Source organism: Dipodomys spectabilis, unplaced genomic scaffold, assembly GCF_019054845.1.
Source record: "Dipodomys spectabilis isolate Male_0828 unplaced genomic scaffold, ASM1905484v1 ptg000007l, whole genome shotgun sequence".
Lineage (NCBI taxonomy): Eukaryota > Metazoa > Chordata > Mammalia > Rodentia > Heteromyidae > Dipodomys > Dipodomys spectabilis.
This window is the reverse complement of record NW_024870684.1, coordinates 2,488,613-2,514,515: the sequence shown is the minus strand read 5'-3', so window position 1 is coordinate 2,514,515 and position 25,903 is coordinate 2,488,613. Positions and strand designations below refer to the sequence as shown.

Genomic DNA, 25,903 nt, shown 5'->3' with positions numbered 1-25,903 from the left:
TAACACCAACTAGTGGTGTTTTACAAAACTATTTTTAAGTCAGGAAATGTAAAATTACTATCATGTGAACTTTGTATGACCAGAATCCAGACTGATGGTGTGGGAAAAGTCAATTCCTAGCTCTGCTTTTATGGACTAAATAGCACCAAAGTCTAAGTGGTGAGAGAGACCATTTACCTTGTCTTTGAGATCTTTTTCCTCCACACTCCGCACATCCTGGATTGTAGTAAGGATGACTGGGTCCAGCATAGGCTGCCATGATAAAATATTAGTTAAAAGATCTCCTGAATCTGCCAAAAAGTAGGGGAGCTTTTTTTCACCTGCCACTTGCAAAGAAGGTAGAAGGAAAAATGTAAATTCTAGTTTTGGTGCCACCACTAACTTGTTAATGTTTATTTAAGTATGTAATTAAGTAAATGCAATTCCTGTGCATCTTATAAGAATAATCTGAAGTCTGGTACAATGGCTCATGCATATAATCTTGTTACACTGGAGGCAGAAATCAGGAGCATGGGAAGCCCCAACCAATAAAAGCTGGTTATGGGGGCATGCACCTGTTATTTCAGTTAGATGAGAAACATAAATAGGAAGAACAAACTCTAGACTGGTCGAGGCAAAAATGTGAGATCCTATCTGAAAAACAGTGCAGAAATGATTGGGACATAACTGAAGAAGTAGGGTGTGTACCTAGCAAGCATAAGGCCCTGAGTTTGAATTCCAACACTGCCAAACATTAAAATAAAAAGATAATTTGAAAATCAACTCAAGATACAGTGACTAACTTATTAATACATTAAGCATAAGTGTGCTCATTTGTGTCATAAAATAGATAATTTTGTATTTGACTTTTAAAGCTGAGTATATGCAAAATAACACTGTTGTACAAACTACATTTAGTTGATGGTAAGTGAAGCCTATAGGTAAAACCAATATACCACAATGCTCCAGAATGGTAACATAATCAGATAATTATCACTATACAAGATATGAGATGTGGCAGAATATTAGCTAGAAAATCCATCTCCATAATTTAAAAAATAACTGGTATGAAGAAAACAGACATTTAGCTGTCAGAGTCAAGAATAAACAGCAAATTACAATAATACCAGACAATTATCCAGATAGAATTTACACATCTGCCTATTGTACAGTAAGGACTGGGACTGAGTCAGAGTTCTTGCTGTCATGGATCAGGCCTTGTTTACTCCTCTCTACTGTGAGATAGGTATTATTATTATCATTATCACCATCATCATCATCTTCCTTACAAGGGAGGAATGGAAGAAAGCACACAATTTAAACAAATAGCAAATGGTGGAGACAACTGTTAATTTATGTCAACTAATATGTATCATGGATTTGCTGGTGGCTCAATTTAAGTCTGGATAGTTTGTTATAATTAAAGATGACATTATACATGTTTCTTATGCTTCTTATTCTCTTTAAAGTTTCACACACACACATATCACACACACAAACACATGAGAGCTATAATTTCTAAAAACCTCAATTGGCATCCAAAAAATTTATGCTGACTTTTTTCCATAGAGTAAATATATTCAAAATTTAATCCTGGGTTTGATTATTTAAAGTCATTATTAAATTATTATTTATAACTAAACAATATTAAAAGGCCAAAATATTTTTCCTCTATTTTTTAGTGCTTCAGTTACAAAACTAATGGTTATATTTTATGGTTAATAAGCTGAAAATCACTAGAAGTTTAACATAAAGAATGAAGAAAACATGTGCAAAAGCCATCCTAGCTCACTTGAAAATTGTACAGCATTACCTTGACATCTAAAATAACCCATTTAACATTTAGAAATGGAAGCAAGTTCCAGTATCTACTAAAAAAAAATTATCTCCCTGATTAAAATTACCCTGCAAGAATACAACTTTGGAAAGAAGGGAACAGTGCATACAGAAACACTGTACCCAAAGGATATTATGCTTTCAAAACAATTTATGGTGAGTTTAAGTCTATATAAAAGTTACAGGTTTCACAGACTCAGTTATAAAGAGAATAACAGAAGTATTTCAATTTGACACTTTGTTCAATAAAGCTTGTTAGCTGAAATGGAAAGAAACAACAAAGTAAAATAGATCTTTAGGATTAGAAAGCTGAGCAGTATAGCTTTGAATATTCTATGACTTATTGACTTGCAATTCTGCAGCAGCAGGAAATCAGGCAAGATATGTTGAAAAGCTGTTACTCTGAAGTGAGTGATTTGGCTGATCTATTGTAACTTATAATTGGCAATGAACCTGAAACAATTTGTGAAGAGGACAGAGATACACACTGCCTACTTTATAGTTGAGAAAATGAAAAATTACAGACATATTTGCTCAATTATTCACAAGACAAAAACCTTAAATGTCTAGGTCTCTAAACTTCAAATTAATAGTTTTTGTTCTGAGAATATTCTTTTAAAAATGGTAACTATTTTGGAAATCGAGAGTTTCTATGGATTAATAAGCACAATTCTAAACAATTTAATTACAAGTAAATGATTGCTTGCAGGTCTCAGATTGTTTAGGCAATAATGTAAAACGGCTTAATCCTACCTGCACCACAGGGGAATTCAGGTACTCTGCACATACACCTAAGGGTTGCACCAGTGCTGACACGGCCTGGAAAAGGTAATGAAGATACAAAGAAACATGAGAGGATTTTTTCTTTTCCAAAGCAAGCAATTCCTTTTTTATGCCTCTGTGAAAAATTCAAGTCATGATTTCATTAAGCCATGAATGAATGACTGGAATACTAAATCCTTGGAGAGCAAGGGAAGTGATAACTGATTAAAAATGCTCTAATATAATATTAGGAAAATGAACGTTACATATAGAACTATCACACTCAAAAGACGTTATGCTTTCAAAACCATGTGGGGTAGGTTTTTTAAAAAAATCAATGTGAAAGTTACAATTTTCAAAAATTTATTTATGAAGAACGTAACAAATTTCAATGTGCCCCTTTGTTCAATAAAGCTTAATAGCTAAAATAGAAAAGGGACGAGAAAGTTATGAGTGAATTAAAGTCATGAAATGAATGAATGACTAGATAATAAAATCCTTGGACAGGAGGAACTGATATGAAGATGGCAATCTATTTGAGTTCTTACGAGAAATTTTTATAATTTAAATAAAAATATGTTAACCAGTCAAACTTTGGCATAGGTCCAGATGAATACCTCTAAAATTCACAGTGTTGAATAGTAAACATTCTTTTCATTTCTTACAACTGTATTTTTTATTATCTTAAACATTATTTTAACAAAGAGGTTAGGGAGGAAGTAAAATATACCTTTAATAACAAAAAGCTTACTTGGAGAAAAGTACAAAAACATTACTGGAATAAGTGAGAGAGATACTGTGCTTCTGAGTAGGAAGAAAAGGCTAATTACACATTGTCCTACACATTTCATATAATACCAAACTGGCCTCCGTAACAATCTTACAGATATAACAGCTCAGGTAGAAGAGTAAATATCTAAGAGTACTCAAGAAGACTTTAAAAAATAACAATACTGGATACAAGTGCCAGTCATCAAAACAGTGAAGCGGTAAAGGCCAGACTGGGACAGCTAGTCACAGGAAGACACGTACCACCACTGTCTTCACACAGGTTACCTGGGAAGATAAAGGAGCTCTACAATGAGGTCCACTATCACTGAGGAAGCTCCATCCTGGGTCTAAAACCATGGCTTGATTAGTCAAGGTGAAAAGGCTCAGGCTACAGAGCTTGCTACTATGCTGGGTTAAATGTGCAATGTTGACTTCTCTGTTCCTGAAGATCATAAAAACTGTCATTTCCTTCCCCCTTCCCCTACCCCCTCCCAGGGGGGTGTAAAAAATTTAAAGATTAACACTTAACAATGTATCCAAACGGTGTCTTCTGGTGCTAAACCAACCTAAATAAAAGTGAGCCTGCACTCTGAGCACATATAGTGAGAAGTTTAACTCACCCCAAGTTCTATGTCTGCTGAATGGAGTTTGACTTGGATTGCTGCGAATCCACCTAGTTCTCCAAACTAAAAAGAAAATAGATACAAATAATAATTTAAACACTATATACGGTTTCAGCAAGCAACTAGTACTAACATTTTATCACTGTGTTTCAATATTATTGTATGGTCCTGTAGAATCACCAGAAAGGTAAATTCTAATGCTACAATACTATAATGCAGATATGCTAGTTCCAAAAGCTGGGATTCATCTGTATGTATTGCACATGCAAGAAGAGAGGAAACTATAAAATACACCTCCCCAGGAAACATTCTGATTATTCTCCAGTTATCATTTGTTTAAAATAGGAGCTCGAGGAAATGTCATTAGAAAATTGGAAAGATATCACAAAACTGTGTTAGTGGAAATATGTACCTTATTTACCAAGTCCACAACCCATCCATGAGGTTCCTGTGAGAAAATAAAAAATTGAGACATTAATGTAAAAGCTTCCCTATTAATCCTTATATTTCTTGTATCCTAGATGAAAAGTCAGAGGAAAAAAAATTAAAATTTAAAAATCACTTTGAAAGGTTTCTGCAACTGTTTCCCTAATGTAAGACTTTGTCATTATTGTATACAATTGTGGGTTTGTAATGTCTGAGTTTTGGTGGAATTGCCACAATGTAGAATATTTATATGCATTTTGAGGCATCAGAGATCAGACAAGTTCTCCAAGGAACAGGATAACTTCTGTTAAATTCTTTATGAAAGTGGTATTTTTGAAATTAAGAATTATTTACCTAAATATTATGTAATTAAAGTTTTCATTCTAGCTGTAGCACTAATGCCCTTAAGCAAGCTTTCTAAAACTCCGCCTTCCCTTCCTCTTTTCTTCTCTAGGCATTTATAGTGCTGACAACTGGGTAACAGATGTGCCATGTGATTTCAGACAGCTCATATTCTAGCGGAGTTAACAAAAATTGTGTCAATACTCATTAAAAGAAAGATCTTAAGGGCTGGGAAGGTGGCTCAGTGGTAGAACGCTTGCCTTGCATGCATGAGGCCCGGGGTTCAATTCCTCAGCACCACATAAGCACAAAGAAAAAAAGCCAGAAGTGGTGCTGTGCCTTGAGCTGAAGAGCTGAGGGCAGTGCCCAGGCCCAGAGTTCAGGCCCCATGACCGGACCGCCCTCCCCACCCCCCCCCAAAAAAAAAGATCTTGAGAGGACAAGGGTGTGCGCGCGCGCGCGTGCGTGCGTGTGTGTGTGTGTGTGTGTGTGTGTTTATTACGGACCTCAAAAGAAATATCATAAAAGATCATAAAAACTTTCATTTCCCTCACCCTTACCCCACCCCCCAAGGGTAAAAAATAAGGGGGTGTGTGTGTGTGTGTGTGTGTGTGTGTGTGTGTGTGTGTATTACGGACCTCAAAAGAAATATCATAAAAGATCATAAAAACTTTCATTTCCCTCATCCTTACCCCACCCCACCCCCCAGGGGTAAAAAATTTAAAGGTTAACACTTAACAGTGTATCCAAATGGTGTCTTCTGGTGCTAAATAAAAGTGAGCCTGCACTCTGAGCACATATAGAGAAGTTTAACCCACTCCAAGTTCTATATATATGGACAAGGTCCTTGAATATACATATACATATATATACATCTATATACACACATACATATATATGTATGTATATATATAAGGAGACTGCTCTGCTCAGGATAATGGTTACTGAAGACCTCTAATGGACAGTCACTAAGTTGGAACCTAAAGGATGTCACAGATTTGAGCATTTAAAGAATAGTTCACATAAGCTGTCATGCCAAAGGCAGAAAAGAATATTATGTTTGAAAAACTAAGAGAAAATTTTCCAAGTAGGGTGAGAGCAACATAGGAGACTGTAGACTGAAGGCCAGATCATACAGAAGCTGGTAGGCTGGGACTAGGAGAGCCATGGATGTGTTTTGAGCAATAGCATGCTGTGTATTTATGTTTGAATATTACCTATGCAGTTGTTAAGAATGTAATGAAAGAATGGGAGAGTAGGGAGGAGTCATCCAGAACCAGTTAAAGCCTTGCTCAGTTACCAGACAGGATGGGTGGGGTGAGGAGTAGGATGGTAGTAGGTCACTGGAGTTATAGTTGAGATTAAGTTGAAGGACCTGTTTATTTGGATATAAGGGATAAGGAAAATGAGGAATTGAGTTTTGGCTCAAGTACCTAAGTGATGGTGATACTATGGATAGGTTGAAAACAGAATAATAAAGGCAGGGAGGCAACACTGAGACCTTCTGTAGGCATACAAAGCCTAAGAATTCTGTGTGGCAAACAAAGAAGATGGCTGTGTGTGCTTGTACTTGTGCATGCTGGGGAGGTAATTACAGGAAGCATGGTTTCATAGTGTTCAGAGGTGAATAAGATAATGAAAGTTAGGTTTTGTGTAGTCAATTCATTTAGAATTGGAGGGGACCTGGAAATTTTCATGAGGTATGGTGAAGAGGAATCATGCTGAAGCCAAAGAGGATATAGCAATCAAGGGCTAGAGCATGTTGAATATAATGGAATGATCCAGCATGAGGACACTGGTGAAGGACTAGAAAACCTAAGGAGCAAAATGCTTGAGAAGGTAACAGGAGAGGGATCTAAGGCATTGGTGAGAGAGAGTACCTTTATGATCTTGAGAAGAAATACAACACTGAAATCTTTCACATCTCAGTAGTGGAAGTCAGAGGGAAAAGAACAAGTATCTAGGGCTGGGAAGTTGGCTCAGTGGTAGAGCGCTTGCCTTGCATGCTTGAGGTCCTGGGTTCGATTCCTCAGCACCACATAAGCAAAAAGAAAAAAGCCGGAAGTGGCGCTGTGGCTCAAGTGGTAGAGTGCTAGCCTTGAGCTGAAGAGCTGAGGGACAGCGCCCAGGCCCAGAGTTCAGGCCCCACGACCGGACCCAAAAAAAAGAACAAGTATCTACAGCATACCATTACATTTAGAATTTTTATATAATTTACTATTTAATAAACTTACAATAAACCAGAGAAGATTTTGCTATTTTGGGAGGCAGTTCTGTCTATGGTTAAAGAAAGCAGACTCTAGAGAGCTTAATTCCAAGAACTTAGATCTAAGTATTGGGGCTTAGGCAAATATTTAACCTCTGTGTCTGCTTTTCATATACAAAAGAGGATGAAATAGTACTTAACTCAGCGTTACAATGGGATTAAATTCTTAAGTATCTATGCACTGCTCTGGCCACCCAGTTCTGACATCTCCTATAAAGATGGCCTGATCCATGAAGGTAACTACAAGGTAACTCTCTTTTGTCTGTACACAATATTTATTATGGTTGTCCTATGTATTATACTGATGACTGTTTTCATATTTCCTCTACTACACTCTAAGAGCAACATAATATTATTCTCCATATTAAAGACAAAGACTACTGGTTTATATTTTTATCTCTAAAATCTGGAACAATGCTACACACAATAAGTGTTTGATAAATGGATGCTGGGCAATAAGTAACACAATGGGAAAGTTACTATCAACTCATTTGACTCTATTTCTTGAAAACCAATATTTGAGCTAGAGCAATATTTATACATTTTCTTGTGAGTATAAAATTACTGCCATACTGCAGACCTTTTGATATAAAATATTGGTTCTGGAAAAGCTACAGTTTTAAAGAAAATTATATCTGAGACTAGTAGGGTTATTTTCTTTCATTTTTTTTAAAGGTACAATTAGTCACTTCAAATTATTTCAAATACTCCAGTCTCTAAATTATCTCTAAGAAAGTGGGGCACCAATTAAACTGAGGTTGATAATATAGTATGTAGGACACTGAAGTTGTTTCTTATTTCACTAAATAAAATTTCACCTAAGATTCTTATTATTAATAGCTACAGGAAAATATGTAACATCTGAACATATTTTACTCAGTTCTATGAACCACATAGAATACTCATCATTTCCTCAGATTATTTTAGCCCTCTGTGTAAATTATCATTTTTATAGCACAGAAATCTTTTTCAATACATCTCTCTATAAAAAGACAAAAAAGAACCATGTTTACCTTTTGGAAAGTAGATATGGGTGAAATAGCAAACATATTTCCTTCTCCAAACACTTCTGCCCAATTCCTCTGAGACACTTTCATTCTGTTTTTAAAATGGTATTCATTATCAGGATTGAAAGCCTAGATTCAAAGAGAACAGAACAACATTATTATCTATTTCTATAGCAACACATTAGCATTAGAAAAGAAGGTAAAAATATAGCCTTGTACTCTTTCAATAATGGAGTTGTTTAGGAATAGTGACAAAGCAGTCAACTAGTGTGGTGCTCCCCTGGCCTACTCATGTTCACTCTGGGGAGAGAAGGAGCTAACAGGATGAGAGGTCTGAGACCCAAAAGGTGAAGCCACTACCCCTAATGTACCAGGGCTGTCACAGGTATAGCTGGGAAACAGAGGCAATGAAGAAAGTTATGAGAAAAAGAACAAATGGGGAAAAGGCAGAAGCCAAGTGATATCAACATTTAAGATGAGAATAACCAGGGGAGGTAAGGGAAAACTATTTCAGCTCATAAAATTATAAGCTGACAAATTCCTTAACATTAGAAAATTATGTCAAACTCAAAACACAGTTTGGTTGCTCTGTTTTAATTATTAAGGACTACTAACAGCTGAATTAATAGGCTTAATGATAAAATTATCATTCATTTTCATTACAAGTCAATTAATAGCAAGTATTTCAAGTAAAATCAAAACACAAAGAAAAATACTCCATTTTAGAGATACTATACCATTGTAAGCACACCCAGAAGCCCAATGGGAATTGGATCTTGTTTTATTCTTTCTGCAACCAGTTCTATCAATAGCATCAGCATGTTGTAGATTCCTTCATGAATTTCAGTACCCCACTTGTGAACGGCACTTGATGTCAGGAGCTACAAAAAAATAAGAGTCTAGAGTCTAACTTGAGAAAAGAAAAATACAGTTTATCAAGTTGACACTAAATAACCAAGAGATAATTGCTTTAGTCTTTTGTTTATTAAGAATAATTTTTAATTAATTGATCTGAAGATCCATAGCTATAGTCCTTCACTTTTAATTTGAAAGTCAACATAAAGTTTTGCTTTTGAATTTTAATTCCTTTGCATTAAAGCAGATTGTTTAAAAAAAAGGAAATACTCCTTTTTAAAACTTATTATCAGGGAAGAACAGTGTACAAGCAAGTAAAAAACCTTAGGTCAACTGTGGGAACTACTGCTGTGTGGACACAGGGAAATTTATCGGAGTTCTCAGAGGCTCAGTTCTAATCTTTAATGAGATTGAATTCCTGCCCATTTCCCACAGATGTTACAAGGATCCAAAGATAGAACAAACATGACAGCATTTAATGAATGTCAAGGCAATATTAATGATTTGGTAGCTGACTATCAATACTTAATCAGTCCTTCTGGAATACAAGTAGATGCTGTGATCCATGGACTCTGATATACATGCTTTCCACATTTTTCCCATCTCAGAGATAAGATTGCAGCAAGACGCAGGTGGTTCATGCCTGTAATCCTAGCTACTCAGAAGGCTGAGATCTGAGAAGTGTGGTGCAAAGCCAGCCCGAAAAGCCAGCAGAAAAGTCCCCGTGAGACTCTCATCTCCAATAAACTACTCAAAAAAACCGGAAGTGGTTCTGTGACTCAAGTGATAAGAGTGCTAGCCACAGGACCAGCAAACAAAACAAAACAACAAGCAACAAAAAAACATATATAAGACTGCATCTTTTCACCTACTAACTGGATGGGAACAGAACTCTAAATGTGACACATCTTAGATATACCTAAGTAATTTCATTTTCCTTTCTCATATATCCAAAATTAGTACTCAACTTTTTAAATGATTAAACCTAAAATAACTCTAAATGAAAGATAGTGATTTACTGTGCAAATATTTTCTTAAATATCAAATATAAAACAGATATCTATCTTGTAATCAGATAGCTTCTAAAATTCATTAGAAAGTAATGGAATTGTATCTTGCTAGTCCTCTGTCTTCTATTCCTGGGGAAAAATAATTAAGGAAAAAATTCCAGAACAAGGAATGAGAACTCAAAGGAATATTGCTATAATGCTCATGTTTTCTGTCATTGTTTGGGGTTTTCTTTTTCTTTTTTTGAGACAGTCTCACTAATAATCCAGGCTGGCCTTAAACTTTTTGCTCTCTTGCCCAGCCTCCAAAGTGCAGATAGGACAAGCATGCACTGTCATGCTTGGCCCAGTTTCATGTTTCTGTAAGATTTCCCTTCAGAGGGAAAATATCAGGTAATAAAAATTTCACCCAGGACCCACGATAGTTCTTCAATAAAGAATAGCTTGAAAGAGCCCAAACTTCAGCAGATGCAGAGAGAAACCTCTGTTCCAGATTAGCTGCACTTACTAGTTCAACTGAAGAAAAAAAAAAATAATCACAAGATTTATTTTACAAAAACCAGTAAGTTACATTTTTGGGGGGCAAGATTTTTGACTATAAGGCTGGGAAGGTGGCTCAGTGGCAGAGTGCTTGCCTTGCCTGCATGAGGCCCTGGGTTCGATTCCTCAGCACCACATAAGCAGAAAAGGCTGGAAGTGGCGCTGTGACTCAAGTGGTAGAGCGCTAGCCTTGAGCTGAAGAGCTGAGGGACAGCGCCCAGGCCCAGAGTTCAGGTCCCACGTCCAGCAAAAAAAAAAAAAAAAAAAACATTTTTGACTATGTATTCTTCTGATACTTAAAAATTAAATAGTACAATAAAGTGAAACATAATTAGGCCTTAGGATGCATCATCTGATTCCAAAATAAAAATGGATTAAGCACTATTCAAGTCATCTCATTTGTTTATTTTTTACTTTGAAAATGCAGTTCTGAGCAGGGTGCTGGTAGATCACACCTATAATCCTAGCTTGGGAAGCTGAGATCTGAGGATGGTGTTTGAATGTTCAAAGCCAGCCCAGGCAGGAAAGTCCAAGAGGCTACAATTAACAATCTATCAGCTATAATCTATCTACAATTAACTACCAAAAAGTTGGAAATTAAACTATAGCTCAAGTGGTAAAGCACTTACCTTGAGCACAAAAGCTCAGGGATAGTGCCCAGACACCTGAATTCAAGCTCCAGAAATGGTTACCTCCCCCCCCCCAAAAAAAGAAAAAGAAAAACAAAATGTAGTTCTGCCTACATTCTAGCAGAACTGGGAATGACAGGTGGCACTTTGTGAGAAATGTATACACAGGTTTAAATGTAACCATTTACTATGGCCAGACTGAGATTGTTTTCCTCATCAGCTGGAAGGTGGGATGGGAGTAACACAGAAATGACAGCCAGCCGGGTGCCGGTGGCTCACGCCTGTAATCCTAGCTACTCAGGAGGCTGAGATCTGAGGATCGCGGTTCAAAGCCAGCCCGGGAAGGAATGTCCATGAAACTCTTATCTCCAATAAACCACCAGAAAAACGAAGTGGTGCTGTAGCTCCAAGTGGTAGAGCACTAGCCTTGAGCTGAAGAGCTGAGGGACAGCGCTCAGGCCCAGAGTTCAAGCCCCATAACCGACAAAAAAAAAAATGACAGCCAGCAAAGCTGCTTTTTGTTCTTATTGTTGTTGGTCATGGGGCCTAAACTCTGGCCTGGGCGCTGTCCCTCAGCTCTTCAGCTCAAGGCTAGCGTTCTAACACTTGAGCCACTGTACCACTTCCAGTTTTTTCTGATTATGTGGTGCTGAGGAATCGACCCCAGGGCCTCATGCATGCAAGGCAAGCACTCTACCACTGAGCCACCTTCCCAGCCCCAAAGCTGCTTTTTGTACTTCAGTCATGTACTCAATTATTCAGATCCTTATATCTAAAAACATTTGAGGCAGTTTTTAAGAAAAGCCTGAGAAAGAGAGAAAAAAACTGGTCATCATATCAGGAAACAGAGCTAGAAGTGGTGCCAATGATATAAATCCTTGAGTTTTCTGGAAGCTAGGCCTAAAAGCAAACATAACCCTGTAGCTCTACTATTTTAGGGGAAAAAAAAAAATCACTGGGACCAGGAAGTGTTGTTGGTAGAGAAGGTTTCAATCAATAAAATAGTCTTATATTATTCTAAGTGAAAGAAGAAAGTCATAAAATACCACATATTGTATGAGCCATTTGTACTTTGCCATGAGGCAAAGTAGAAATCCCTGGTGGGTGCCAAGGATAAGGGGAACAGCTACTGGAAGTCTCAGGCTTTCTTTTGGAGTGAATGATGAAAATGTTCAGGAATTATATTGTAGTGATTGATGGTTGTACAATCTGTAAATACACTAAAAGTTTTTTAAAAGGGTGGAATTAATAGATAATCTTCTTAATAGCTCTGAGAGAACTTAACACCTATACATAAACAAAACTGAATCACATTATTCAGGGTAGCTTTGTGCTCAGTTTTGGAGGAAACTAACCAATATCCATTTGACCATTAGTTATATAGTGCTACTATCAGTTGAAGGCAGAATATATAACAGTCCTCTGAAGCACCTCCAATCAGTTTAGTGTATAATAGCCCAACCATGCAACTTGCTGGTAAATTGACTTAATGCTGGGTTTTCTGGACTTTTGGCCCTCAATGTTGCCTTTCTTAAATAAACAAGTCCTTTTGTCATGATTTTTTAATATACTTGAATTTTGCTTTTCTGTAAATATATGCACGTACTATGGCTTCTGTGAAAATGGCTCACACCTTAATCCTAGCTAGTCAGGAGGCTGAGATCTGAGGATCGCAGTTCAAAGCCAGCCCTGGCAGGAAAATCCATGAGACTGTTATCTCCAATTAACCACCAAAAAACTGGAAGTGGTGCTGTGGCTCAAGTGGTAGAGTATTCCCCTTGCGCAGGGACAGGGTGTAGGCCCAGAATTCAAGCCCCATGACAGATCACAAAAAAAGAAAAAAAGATTCTCCCTCTCCTTTTTTTTCCCCTAAAGACTAAGCTACAATTGTTTCTGAATCAATTTTGCTATTTTTACATCTTTAATAAAGGGTGAGTCTATCAAAATGCAGATGGGAATAACTATTTGCAAGTGGACAATGTGTTTTACTGAGTTGTAAGATACCCATCTGTAGTCCTAGTGACTTACTTACACATGGAGAAAAAAGATAGATGTCAAAAATCCAATAGTACAAGACAGCAGGAGACTCATTTATGCATTCAACCAAGATTACTAAGATCTTTCTATGATCTAGGCACTTGGTTATCTACTGAGGAAAACGGCAGTGACTATTATGAGGATTCAAGACCCTTGTTCTGAAACAGGCATCATGCTGAGACAGACTGCTTTTAGAAACACAATTCCTGTGATCTCCTACTCCCATTATTAAGAAAAACTGCTCTTTAAGAGATGTGGCCAGAATGAAGCACAGCTATCACTCTGGCTCGAAAAAGAGATGTTTTCCTGAGCATACATTTTTTTCAGGAAGAAGTCAGACTTTCACATAAAGCTGCTTATATTTTGGAAAATATAATCTAAGTGCCATAATCCTTAGTTGACTAAGATGTAGTATAATTATTACTATATTCTTCACCAGTTAAACAGAAGAGTTATATTCAACCAAAAGCAAGGCAATAAAAATAGAAGTAAATTGTTAGCCCAGCCTGAGTTTTTTTCATATTAGACAATTCTCCAGTTGAACAAAATTTGCATTGACACACTAGCCATAAATAACTAAAACAAAACTCTTGTCTATCTCAACCCCCTACCACCCAAAAAAATCAGATCAGCACACTTTTCTTACCTTTTTAAATGCTTCAGGCATGCACCTATCCATAAATCTTTTACAATTTTCATCAGATTCTGAAAGACCTGGGTAAAAAAAAAAAAAAGATATACTCTATTTAGATTTTTAGGTAGATTTTGCAAAATTACATATATATGTGTATATATATATATATACGTATATATGTGTGTATATATATATATATATACACACACACATATATATATAATTCTAAATTCTTACATATGGAAGTTATTTGTCACAAGCACCTTGATTCTTAAGGGATTATTAATAGTTGGAATAATTTTAAAAAGAAATAAAACTTAAAAATAGTTTGATAATGCATTTTAGTAAAGTAACAGGGTGAGAAATAATCATAGCATTCAACCAAATGAATACTGAACAAAAATTAAATGGCTTACATATATTCATTTGTAACATGATCTGACTAGATAAAAGAGAGTAGCTACTTACTAGCCATTTTTGTCTTCCTAAACAGCTCTATAAAAACACAAATATTTTTAAACGAAAAATGACATTTCTCCTTTCCTAAAATATTTGAACTATGAATAATAAAATACACAGCATGTCTGGCACAATTCATAGAGAATAAGATAAATGTTGAATGAACAAATTAACCCATTATAAAAATCATATAATAGGAAGTGGCGCTGTGGCTCAAGCGGTAGAGTGCTCGCCTTGAGCTTAAGAGCTGAGGGACAGCACTCAGGCCCAGAGTTCAAGCCCCAGGACCGACAAAAAATAAATAAATAAATAAAAAATAAAAATCCTATAATAATGGTTCTGTCTCTCTCAGTGCCAGGGATTGAACCCAGGAACTCATAAAGTGCACTAACAGAGTGGCTTACTTTCTTCTCTTCAGAACTAAACAAGTTGGGCACTGGTGGTTCACACCTGCAATCCTATTCAGGAGGCTGAGATCTGAAAATGGTGGTTTGGAGGCAGTTCATGTAGAAGTCTGAGACTCTTAACTCTAATTAATCACCGAAAAGCCGGAAGGGGAGGTATATCTCAACTGACAGAATGCCAACCCTGAATAGAAAGTGAGACCATAAAACAAACCTGAACTGAGAACAAATTTAGAGTGTTCCAAGCATTTGTGGAAGTTCTTCAACTGAATTTTAAATAATCTTACACTCCTACTAGAAGTAAGAAAAAAATAGCAGATTCATTTCAAAGCTCTTATTCCACTTGGGGCATACATAAGTAAATAATCTGTCCAAGACTGCAGAGAGAGACAATAAAAAGAACTAAGATTTAACTCAGCCTCCTATGACAAAAACTTCCTCATATCCTCTGGGGTATGAAGCTTACCAAGTCTTGCAAGGTAGGTAGATGCCAGCAGGCATTTGCCTAGGGATTCTTCTCGCTTGTACGGGATGGACCAATGATCAGTCAAAACACGACTTTCTAGTTCATATAAATTTGTTGTAGGGAATTCAATTCCTTCCCCTGAGCAGTTTCCATTTTCATCATTCTTCTGGCAAAAAGGGATTGGAATAAAAATTAAACATAACAATTAGACAACAGACTACTCTAAAAAAATTTAATTTAGCAGAGAGTAGGATAAATGATGGTAGCTATTAATACTAAATGTGGGTTCCATCTGTCTCAAAACTCACATTTCAATGAAATATCTTGAATAGTCTTGACTTTACCATTCTGAAATCCCAATCCCCCTAGAGAGGATCTCTTTTTTTCCAAAGACAAACGCTTGGCTTTCTTCATTATGAAATGTCAAACCTATCTTCATCTCCAGTCATCCTGTTCTCACCTGTTTTTCATTGAGAAATGTCTTCAAAGATGTATCTAATTTGCTAATTTTCATCTCCTTATCATTGACTCACTCCTGAAAACATCCCAATCAAGATTCCAGAGTCTCTACTTGCCCTAAAACAGCTTGTTATGTTCACCACTGCAGTTTCAACCACTAAATCCATCAACCATGTTTCAGACCTTTCCAAATACTTCTCAGGAGTATATGACCTTCTGCCTAGCTCTCTTCTTGACAGGCTATATTCTCTCTTCCTTTACCTCCTAGTTTCTCCTATAGTCTGCCAGTGAGTCTAGTTACTCTCAGTTGGCCTCCTCTTGTGACATATCCTCCCCTTCCAGACTAACCATCAGATCTTAAAACCAGATGAAGACAGTTTACCTCTCCTAGAATGTCTATTATCAAAAATACTGACAATAGTGTTGGCAAGAATGTAGGGAAAATTGGAAGCTTTATACATTGTCCATCAGACTTTGTGCAACCACTAGAAATAACAGTATGGTGGTTCCTTTTATTCAGCCTTGAAAAGAACATTCTGAAACATGTTGCAACATGGATGAACTTTGAAGATGTTATGATAAATGAAACCAGCCCATAACAAAAGGATAAATATTATAAGATTGCACTTAAATAAGGTACTTAGGGCAGTCAAATTCACAGAGAGAAAAGTAGGATGGGAGATGCCAAGGACTAAGGGGAAGACAATGTAGTGTTAGAATCTAATGGATACTGAGAAAATGAAAATATTCTGAAGAGGGAAGGCAGTGATAGCAGCAGAACAATGAAAATCCCCATACTCATCAGCAGTTTCTGTTCTACCCTCCCTCTCTAGCTTCTAGCAGCTACCAACTAATCTGTCTATTTTAGAAATCGCATATAACTGGAATGATACAATGTTGACTTTTTCTTGTACTGAGGTTTGAACTCAGGACTTAATGCTCTACCACTTGAAATGTACCTTCAACCCTTTGGGCTTTCTTTTCTTTTCTTTTTTTTGTAGGTTGTGGGGCCTGAACTCTGGGCCTGGGCGCTGTCCCTCAGCATTTTAGCTCAAGGCTAGCGCTCTACCACTTGAACCACAGCGCCACTTCCAGCTTTTTCTGCTTATGTGGTGAAGAATTGAACCCAGGGCCTCATGCATGCATGGCAAGCAATCTACCACTGAGTCAACTTCCCAGCCCTTGGGCTTTATTTTTTTCAAATGGAGTATCACAAACTTTTCTCCCAGGCTGAGGAAACTTGAACCAAGGTTATCTTGATTTCAGATTTCTAACTTGTGGTAACTTTTACATATTTTTACCAGCTTACAATAATATACAAAGATATCACAACCCCCACACACACCCCTACATATTAATATCCCTATAAAAACTAGCCTCGTGCCTGTAGCTCACACCTGTAATACTAGCTATTCAGGAGGCTAAGATCCGGGGATCTTGGTCCTAAGCCAGCCTAGGTAGGAAAATCCTATCTACAATTAAGCACCAAGGAAAGTTGCAAGTGGAGCTATGGCTCATATGGTAGACCACTAGCCTTGAGCAAAAAGACGTCAAGGACAGCGCCCAAGCTTTAAACTTCAAGACAGAGGGAAAGGACCTACATGTATGTGCTTGTGAACACAACACATATGCACACACATAAAAAGAGCTTAAGTGCAGTAATAAAGTGTTTGTTTACATGTGTGAGGGTCTAGTTTCATTTAAAAGAAAAAAATGTTTCAAGGTTTTTTTTCTGTTGTTTTTTGTTTTTTTTTTTTTCAGTTGTGGGACTTGAACTCTGGGCCTGGAAGCTGTACATCAGCTCTTCAGCTGAAGGCCAACGCTCTACCATTTGAGATATGGCACAACTTCCTGTTTTCTGGTGGTTTATTGGAGAGAAGAGTCTCACAGACCTTTCCTGCCTGGGCTAGCTTTGAACATAGATCTCAGATCTCAGCCTCCTGAGTAGCTAGGATTTCAGGCATGAGCTACCGATGCCCCATAAAGTTGGTTTTTTTTTTTTTTTTGGGTCCAGTCGTGGGGCCTGAACTCTGGGCCTGGGCGCTGTCTCTCAGCTCTTCAGCTCAAGGCTAGCACTCTACCACTAGAGCCACAGCGCCACTTCCAGCTTTTTTCTTTTTGCTGATGTGGTGCTGAGGAATCGAACCCAGGGCCTCATGCATGCAAGGCAAGCGCTCTACCACTGAGCCACCTTCCCAGCCCCAAGTTGTTGTTTTTTTAACTCAGTAGGTTGAGGTAGGAGAATCTTGAGTTCAAGACCAGCAGGGGGCTAAACAGTTAAGATCTTGTCTAAAAACAACTCTTCTCACCCAAAATGAGTTTAATGATTATGTAGTAACTAAACATTTGAGTGTATGAATTTATCTAAGAATTTTAAAACACAGTTACCCTTCAAATTATCTATTGTAAAATATAGTATCTATGGCCATTAAGACAGTTTTAAACTAGAAACAAAATATAAGAGTTGACAGGTGAAAAGAATATGCTGCCTGCTAACTAGGTAACATTCTTATTCTTAAAAAAGGAAGGCAGGCAGGCTCTGGTGGCCTAATACTACTAGCCACTCAGGAGGCAGAGATCAGAGGATTGTGGTTCAAAGCCAGCTTGGGCAGGAAGAGTCTGAGACTCTTATCTCCAATAAGTTACTCAGAAAAAGCTAGAAGTGGTACTGTAGTTCGTGGTAAGAGGGCTAGCCTTGAGTACCAAGAGGCTCATAGAAAGGGCCCAAGCCCTGAGATCAAGCCCCACGGCCGGCAAAAAAAAAAAAAAAAAAGGAAGAATTCAGAGAGAAAGAAGCCCTTATACACTGTTGGAATGTAAACTTGTATAACTACTATGGAAATCAGTATGGTGGTTCCTCAAAAAAGAGACCTCCTCTGTCTCCACCATACCATTTTTAGCATATATCCAAAGGACAGTAAATCAAAATACCAAAAATACACTTGAATATCTATGTCTATTGTACTGTTCATAATAACCAAATGAGAATCAACTAAAGTACCCAACAACAGATTAAAAATATTACACAAAACACACACATACATGCACACACTCACTCCCTATGGAATAGGACACAGACATAAATGAAATCATGTCATCTGCAGAAAAATGGATCCAATTGGAGAACATACAACTAAGGCACAGCAAGCTCAGAACACAAAATACTATAAGAAATGCACTCGCTACCTTGCCCATATAATTGTAAACCCCTCTGTACGGTATTTTCACAATAAAAGAAAAAAAACCCACAAAATACTGCATGAGTTCACTCATATGTGGAAGCTAGACCCAGAAGACAAGCATACTAATGGACATGTGTATGCATATATATACATATATACATATATATCCATTTGTACCACTGTGTGTGTGTCTGTGTGTGTGTTTGTGTGTAAATACAGAACATGAATTTAACTAAGGGACTACTTAGGAGTATGAGGAAAGGAAAAAAAGTAGAGGGTGAATACAGTTGAAACAGATTGTTTACAAACACAAAAATAGAACAAGGAAATCTGTTAAAATTGTTTTGGGAACAGAGAAAGATAGTGTGAAATTAATTGGAACTGGAATATATTGTAAATGTGTGAAAACGTAACAATTAAATTCCCCTCTGTATAACTCTGTATATGTAAGCCTCTCCAAAAACTGTGACAAAAAAGAAGAAAGGGATATGTAATACACAAGATTTCACAAATCATACAGAGCAGCATTACATTTTGAGGAGGCTGTTGCCAACCCAGAGTCAGGGGATGATGAAGAGGGAAACAGTGACAGGAACCCACATAAAGTTTGGTTTAATATTTTGACTCATCACATTGAGTAGCCTGTTCTTGGCAAAATTACAAATTGAGCGAGAGAACAAGCAAAGTAGCTTAGGTTGTCCTATTGAAAAAATAGCTCCCCATAGATACAACGTATTAGACTTGTAGTAATAACTCTAGAATATAAAATACTATGTCATATTAGATGCCAAATCTAAATAATGCAAAAATAACCATTAATGAACATAGGTTTTAAGGTGATTATAAACTTATTTATCCAACAGTTTGCTAATCCAGGCAACATGCCTAGTGCCAAGAGACAAAAGTAATGCTGAAATTCTTGCCTTTATAAAATAAAACTATGTGAAAGTAAAGAAATGTAACAAAGAAGAGAAAGTAAGTTGGTCCATAGTATCCTTCTGAATCTGCAAGTGAGAACAGATACATTTAAACTTCTTCAATTGAAGAAGTTTAAATAAGTGGTACTCCAGGCAGAAAACAGAGATTATATTTCAAAACCAGTATTGCTTTATTTTTTAGGTGTATTAGTAATAAAATCTCTTTTTTTAAAGCTATTTTATACAACTCATGGCAATGGCTTTACTGGTACTAGACTATCCCAAGGATTTCGCTTATAAGTGCAGAGCACTTAAAAAAAAAAAAAAGTTCACAGCCAGATGCTGGTGGCTCATGCCAGTATCCTAGCTACTCAAGAAGCTGAGATCTGAGATCTGAGGATCACAGTTTGAAGCAAACCTGGGCAGGAAAGACCATGAGACTCTTATCTCCAATTAAGCACCAGAAAACCAGAAGTGTAGCTCTGGTTCAAAGTGGTAGAGTGCTCAAAAAATAAGAACAAAGATGTTTATGTTTAATGTATAGATTATTGCTTTTTATGTTGTCACTTATAAATAGAATTAGTCATGAATGTGTCATGACTTGGTATCCAGAAACTTCCTACTTGAAAACTGAAAATTAACTAATATCGACACTGACAAAATCTTATTTTGGAGCTGAGAGCAAACAAAAAACATTGACACATGCTTTAAAGCTGTCTGGTTGGTTTTGTTTGTGGTGAGTTGTTTTTTTTTTTTTTCTTTGCTAGTCCTGGGTCTTCAACTCGGCCAGGGCACTATCTCTGAACTTCTTTTGCTTAAGGCAAATGTTCTACCACTTGAGCCACTGTGCCATTTCTGGCTTTTTCTGAGTAGTTTACTAGAGATAAGAGTTTCCTGCCAAGCTGGCTCTGAGTCACAATCCTCACATCTCAGCCTCCTGAGTTTTAAAAAGACAAAGGAACTACTCTTGAACTTGTCAATGGTGAATTGTTAAAATGTAAAACTTCTTTGGTAAAAGAAATCAAACATTCTTGCAAAAGTACTTTTACTGACAGTACAGAAATAAGCTTCTATCTGTCCACTGACTCACCAAACAGAGGTAAAAATTATTCAACTTAGTGCGTAAGAGACTGACAATTTTGAGGCTTATTTTAATACCAACAATAATTATTAATCTATCCTACTAGGCAACAATGTACTCAAAAGAATTTCTACAAATGAAGATGGTAGATCATTTTTCCATGTTGATTTTAAACAGATTTGTTTATTATTATTGTTTTGTGTGTGTCAGTCCTTGGGCTTAAGCTCAGGGACTGGGAGCTACCCATGAGGTTTTCTCGCTCGCTCTCCCTCTCTCAAGTCTAGCACTCTACCAATTGAGCCACAGCTCTAGTTTAATCTTTTCTGGTAGTTAACTGGAGGTAAGGGTCTCATAGGCTTTCCTGCCTGGGCTGGCTTCAAACCACAATCTTCAGTTCTCTGCCTACTGATGACAGGCATGAGCCACTGGCACCTGCCATGCATTAAAAAAAAAATTAGCTCCATTATGTCAAAAATTAGTTCTATACATTTTTTCTTGTTTAAGGAAAAACAAGAACACACGAACATTTGATTCAAAGTCATTAATTTATAATAACTTTCATTAAATGTTAACTGTCAGCCTTATTTACAAAATATTTTTCAGAAGCAATTCAGTGGCAGTGACTTGCAGATCTGGTAATCATTTGTTTTGTTCAAAGTAGAGATAATATTTCTTAAAATATTGCTTTCTGGAAAAAGAAAAGATGTTAGACAAGCAGTCCCCAAGCTACTAACACATTGTGTCTTGTCTGTTTGCAAACTATTTTCCTGGAATGCCTTTTCAAACAGAACATCAATCTCAGGAATAAGAAAGCAGGTAACTGTAGCTGCAATTCCTTAGGGCATCCCCTCAATGAACATTCAGTTTTAACAGACAGCACAGAAAAACAAAGATATGCAAAAGAGATTTTCACTAATTAAGGTGAGAATAAACTGAGTGGGTTGCAAAGGAAAACTTGGAATGTATATATTTAATATAATTTAATTTTTCCCCAATCTAAAGTAAAAATCTCCTCCTCCTCTTTAAGTAGGCATATTGATGCTCATATAAGATAACTCACCCAAAGTCACATTTCTTCTGGTCTCTTACCTATTAACAACAGTCATTATGTATTCAGAGTGGAATAAAAATTTAATTTGAGGTTTTCTCAAGTGTGAGAGGCTACATTAAGAAGTACTGCAATACCTCTTAAAACATGCAGAATGCTCGGGCCTGAAAAAGCACCATTCTAGAATGGAGGGAAAAATATTTTTACAAAAACACGGAATTTGCACAGTGTACCCACAAGCAAGATATGAAAAAGCAAGAAATTACCAACTAAAATTACTTTCAAAGCACTAGCACAGGCAATTTGCATTCATTCTTAATTTTGGTAAAATTTCTTTTACTATGTGTTCCTACACAATAGATCTTAATATGGATTCTATAACCACCACTTGCTAGCAGTGTGGTAAAAATAGCTTTTGAATCCCTCTACAGATCTTAATTTGCCTCAGTGAGAAACAAAGACTAGAGCCTGGTTTGCAGTGTTAGTGCACAGATGAAAAGAATCCGTGTAGCTGCAGAGAACAAGAGCAGAGCAGAGAGAACAGACAACAGAGAGGCCTGAGCCTCTCTTTAAGCTGCAGGTGAGTGCTTCTATCACCCAGCTAGACTAATCTTGGTACTTCACATATCCCACAGACAAAACAGGGAGTTCTACCTTAAATGTGTGTAGTCTCTACTATTATTCCTAATTTCTAAAACTTTGTTGCCTTCCCAACCAGTATATTATATCACAATAATTCCATCTCAGAAATTGCTCCTGAATAGTCTCTCTTAGCTAAACACTTCTTCAGTTGAAGCTTCCAATGTGTGTTGCTTAGATTACCCCAACACTTTCATAACTGCAGTCCTCCCAGCCCCCACCACAAACGTCACCAGAGTAATCTTTCCTCAAAACAAACATGCAACACAGAGTCTGAGCCCCTCACTTGCACAGAAACTTCCATTACCTTCTAGCTGCCTACAGGTACTGGCATGCAGGCAAGGCTCTTCCCCACCTTTCCACACCCACATAGATAACTGCATCTACCACCCTTCAAACCCCTTCAGTTTCAGTTCAGTTCCACACTTAACTTCTAAGGCCCCTGGATGCAAAGCATACATTGCTAAATATACTCTTTAATGTCCTTAATGCTCTCTTTTAGCCTAATTCCTACTTTTTCAAAACAAGTTCAAGGATCATATCTTCAAAGTAAGGTCCTCTATCTTTTATTTTTACATACAATTCTCATTCAGAATTTTTTAAAGGCTGTAAATGCATTTATGAATATGACAAATACATTCTGCTTTTGAAGTTCTGGAAAGTAAATAAATAAAACATTACAGTTTCTGGTAAGGAACAGGCTACTCAATGCTATGAAAACACATGAGGGGACTTACTAGCTTAAAAAACAAGGAAATCCAACCCAGGCAATGGTGGCTCATGCCTGTAATCCTAGCTACTCAGGAGGTTGAGATCTGAGGATTGATATTCAAAAGCAGGAAAGTCTGTGAGACTCCTATCTTCACTTCACTACCTGAAAACTGGAAATAGCTCTTCTGCTCAAAGTGGTTGAGTGCTAGCCTTGAGCAAAAAGAGCTCAGGGACAGCATCCAGGCCCTGAGTTCAAGTCCAATGACTGACAAATAAAAAGAAAATCCTATCACATACTATACAACATGAATATATTGAGGACATTATGCTAAGTGAAATAAGCCAATCAGAAAAAGTAGTACTATCTGAGTCTACTTAGATAAGGTTATCTAAAGGAGTCCAACTCACTGAAACAGAAAGTAAAATGGAGGTAAGATGAATGTTACCCAAATTTTTGCAAGAAAAAAATTCTAGAGATAATGTTACATGACAATTTGAATATATTTAATAGTACTACATAGTTAAAAAGGCTAAGATGGTAAATTTTGTTGCTTCTTTAACACAATTAACAAAAGAACTCACTAATCATAGTCAAAGGTAGCCCACTATGTGACAGAGTATTGAAGCTGAGTCCCAAGAAAACATGCAAATTCTTTAGCGTAAGTTCATATGTAATATACATAATTCACTCCCAGTATCCAATCACTAGTCTCCAAAGGTCAGTACCTTCAAGGCCAGTCCTCAAACCTCTTCTCTACTTACCCTCTCACTGCCTGGGTTGGAATGTACTTTAAACCTTGCTTTCATTATTACTTTTCCAAAGAGCTCTTAAAACAGTGTTTTCTTAAATCACCCCATTCCCCTTGAAATTAAAATACTAAGGAATACAATTGTTAGGTAGGACTCAATTTTGGACTAATTCTTTGTAACATCTAAGACATGTTTTATCACTTTCTCAAGAATCAATTTTTGCCTCCTCCAAGAATACATGCTTTTATGGTTTGAATACTGTCCCTAAGCTGAAAGCTTATACTCCACACATATATTCAACTACCTTTGTGACAATTCCACTTGGATATGTAACAGGTATCTTAAATTAACATGCCCAAAACAACCTCCTCATCCTTCCTACCAAATGGTATTATCTCTGTTTAAAATCTTCAATGCCTTCCTTGCTCTGCCAAAAACTTATCAGTATAGTAAGGAGCTGATCTCTAACTATACAGACATTCCCTACTGTAGCTACAACATATCAGCCCTGCTTTTTCCTACCCATAGTTTTTGTATTAGATGTTGCTTCCACTTAAAGAGAAGTTGACAAAGTATGGTCCACTGCCTATTTTTTTCCACTATCTACATTTTAAGTAAAGTTTTATTTGAACATAGAGCTATTAATTTGTTTACAAATCATCTATGACCTCTTTCATATGACAACAGCAGTTGAGGAGGTGCAATAGAGATTGTATGACCAGCTAAGCCTTCAATACTGACTAGCCCTTTTCATAAAAGCTTGACAATCCCTAACTTAGAGCGTATTTTCTTCATATAATCATGCAGTGCCCTCCCTCCCTTTCTCCAGTGTTCAGCTATGACCTTCTCAGTGAAGCTTTTCCTCAATGATCTATTTTAAAACCACCAGCCCTTGTCATATCTACCTATCTAGCATGCACTCTCCCTTTGCCTACTTGACTTTTTTCTAAGCTGACACTCTACATTTCCCTTGTTTTTCTTCTTTCCCCATTTCCTCTCACTATGGTATACACGCTGTACCAAACAACATTTGTTTGCATCATCAATACAGAATAAGTGTCCAATAAGTATATGGTTGATAAATAAGTGAATGTTAAACACCAGATAAATACTTGTAGAAATGAAAGTGAAAGGAAGGGATTCTGGACACAGAATCTCTGATCAGGCACTAGAGTGTGGCATATTTACAGCACTTTCTTCTCTCTCCATAACCTCAAATGTTGACTTACATTGAATTTTCATCTATGATTTCCCAATTAGATTGTTTTATAATGAACTTATATTTAATTCTCCACTCAACTTCCAACGCCTATTTTTTATGATATACCTAGATTGCTTATACAACAATCCCTTGTACTATACCCTAGAACCTCTACCTCAAGGTTAGAGACCAAGTTTTTAGGTCATTTTTACTGTTTGTTTCCTTCTTGCAGATGAAAGCTCAACTGAAGTCTATCTCCAAGCAATTTTGACTAAGACCTACCAGACAGGTGTTACTATGTACATCTTTACTTCCTAAGAGAATTCCTTTTGCTTTGCTTATAACTACCATGGATTTTAAGAACTAAAGAAAATGTATTTGAAAACGCTCTGAAATTTCTATCTTCAATGAGCTTTCAATGAAAGTAAAGAAGATACATAATATTTGAGAATATTGTATGTGCAACTTATTTTCATTTTCAAAAGGTCCAGGATAGCCGGGCGCAGGTGGCTCACACCTGTAATCCTAGCTACTCAGGAGGCTGAGATCTGAGGCTTGAGGTTCAAAGCCAGCCTGGTCAGGAAAGTCCGTAAACCACCAGAAAACTGGAAGTGGCGCTGTAGCTCAAGTGGTAGAGTGCTTGACTTGAGCTACCACTGACAAAAAAAAAGATCCAGAATAAAGTTTTAAGGAACTATAGGTCACAAATTTTAAAGAGTAAATAGGGCAGCATATTGTCTCAAGAGATGGGTATACTGACTTTTTTGTGGGAAAAGTACAAGGCTATTAGAGTTTGAGCATAAGGCTAGACAGGAGCTCCAACATCTTGAGCCACAAAGTCCTTTTTGCTTCAGTTACTTTTCAGGTAGGTC

The 25,903-nt window shown here is 36.9% G+C and overlaps 1 protein-coding gene across 2 annotated transcripts in view; it reads right to left on the bottom strand.

Annotated features, from left to right (window-relative positions):
- Positions 1–25,903, bottom strand: part of Usp24 (ubiquitin specific peptidase 24) — a 125,439-nt gene that overhangs the window by 87,293 nt on the left and 12,243 nt on the right. Inside the window, exons 2-9 of one of the 2 annotated variants that reach the window (XM_042699227.1) lie at positions 15,044–15,209; positions 13,727–13,794; positions 8,750–8,893; positions 8,019–8,141; positions 4,384–4,419; positions 3,969–4,034; positions 2,569–2,634; positions 178–252 (exon numbers count right to left, since the gene is read on the bottom strand). In XM_042699227.1, coding sequence (XP_042555161.1) covers positions 178–252; positions 2,569–2,634; positions 3,969–4,034; positions 4,384–4,419; positions 8,019–8,141; positions 8,750–8,893; positions 13,727–13,794; positions 15,044–15,209 — 744 coding nt within the window. The remainder of the gene's footprint in view (positions 1–177; positions 253–2,568; positions 2,635–3,968; positions 4,035–4,383; positions 4,420–8,018; positions 8,142–8,749; positions 8,894–13,726; positions 13,795–15,043; positions 15,210–25,903) is intronic. The other variant, XM_042699235.1, reaches the window with a different exon arrangement.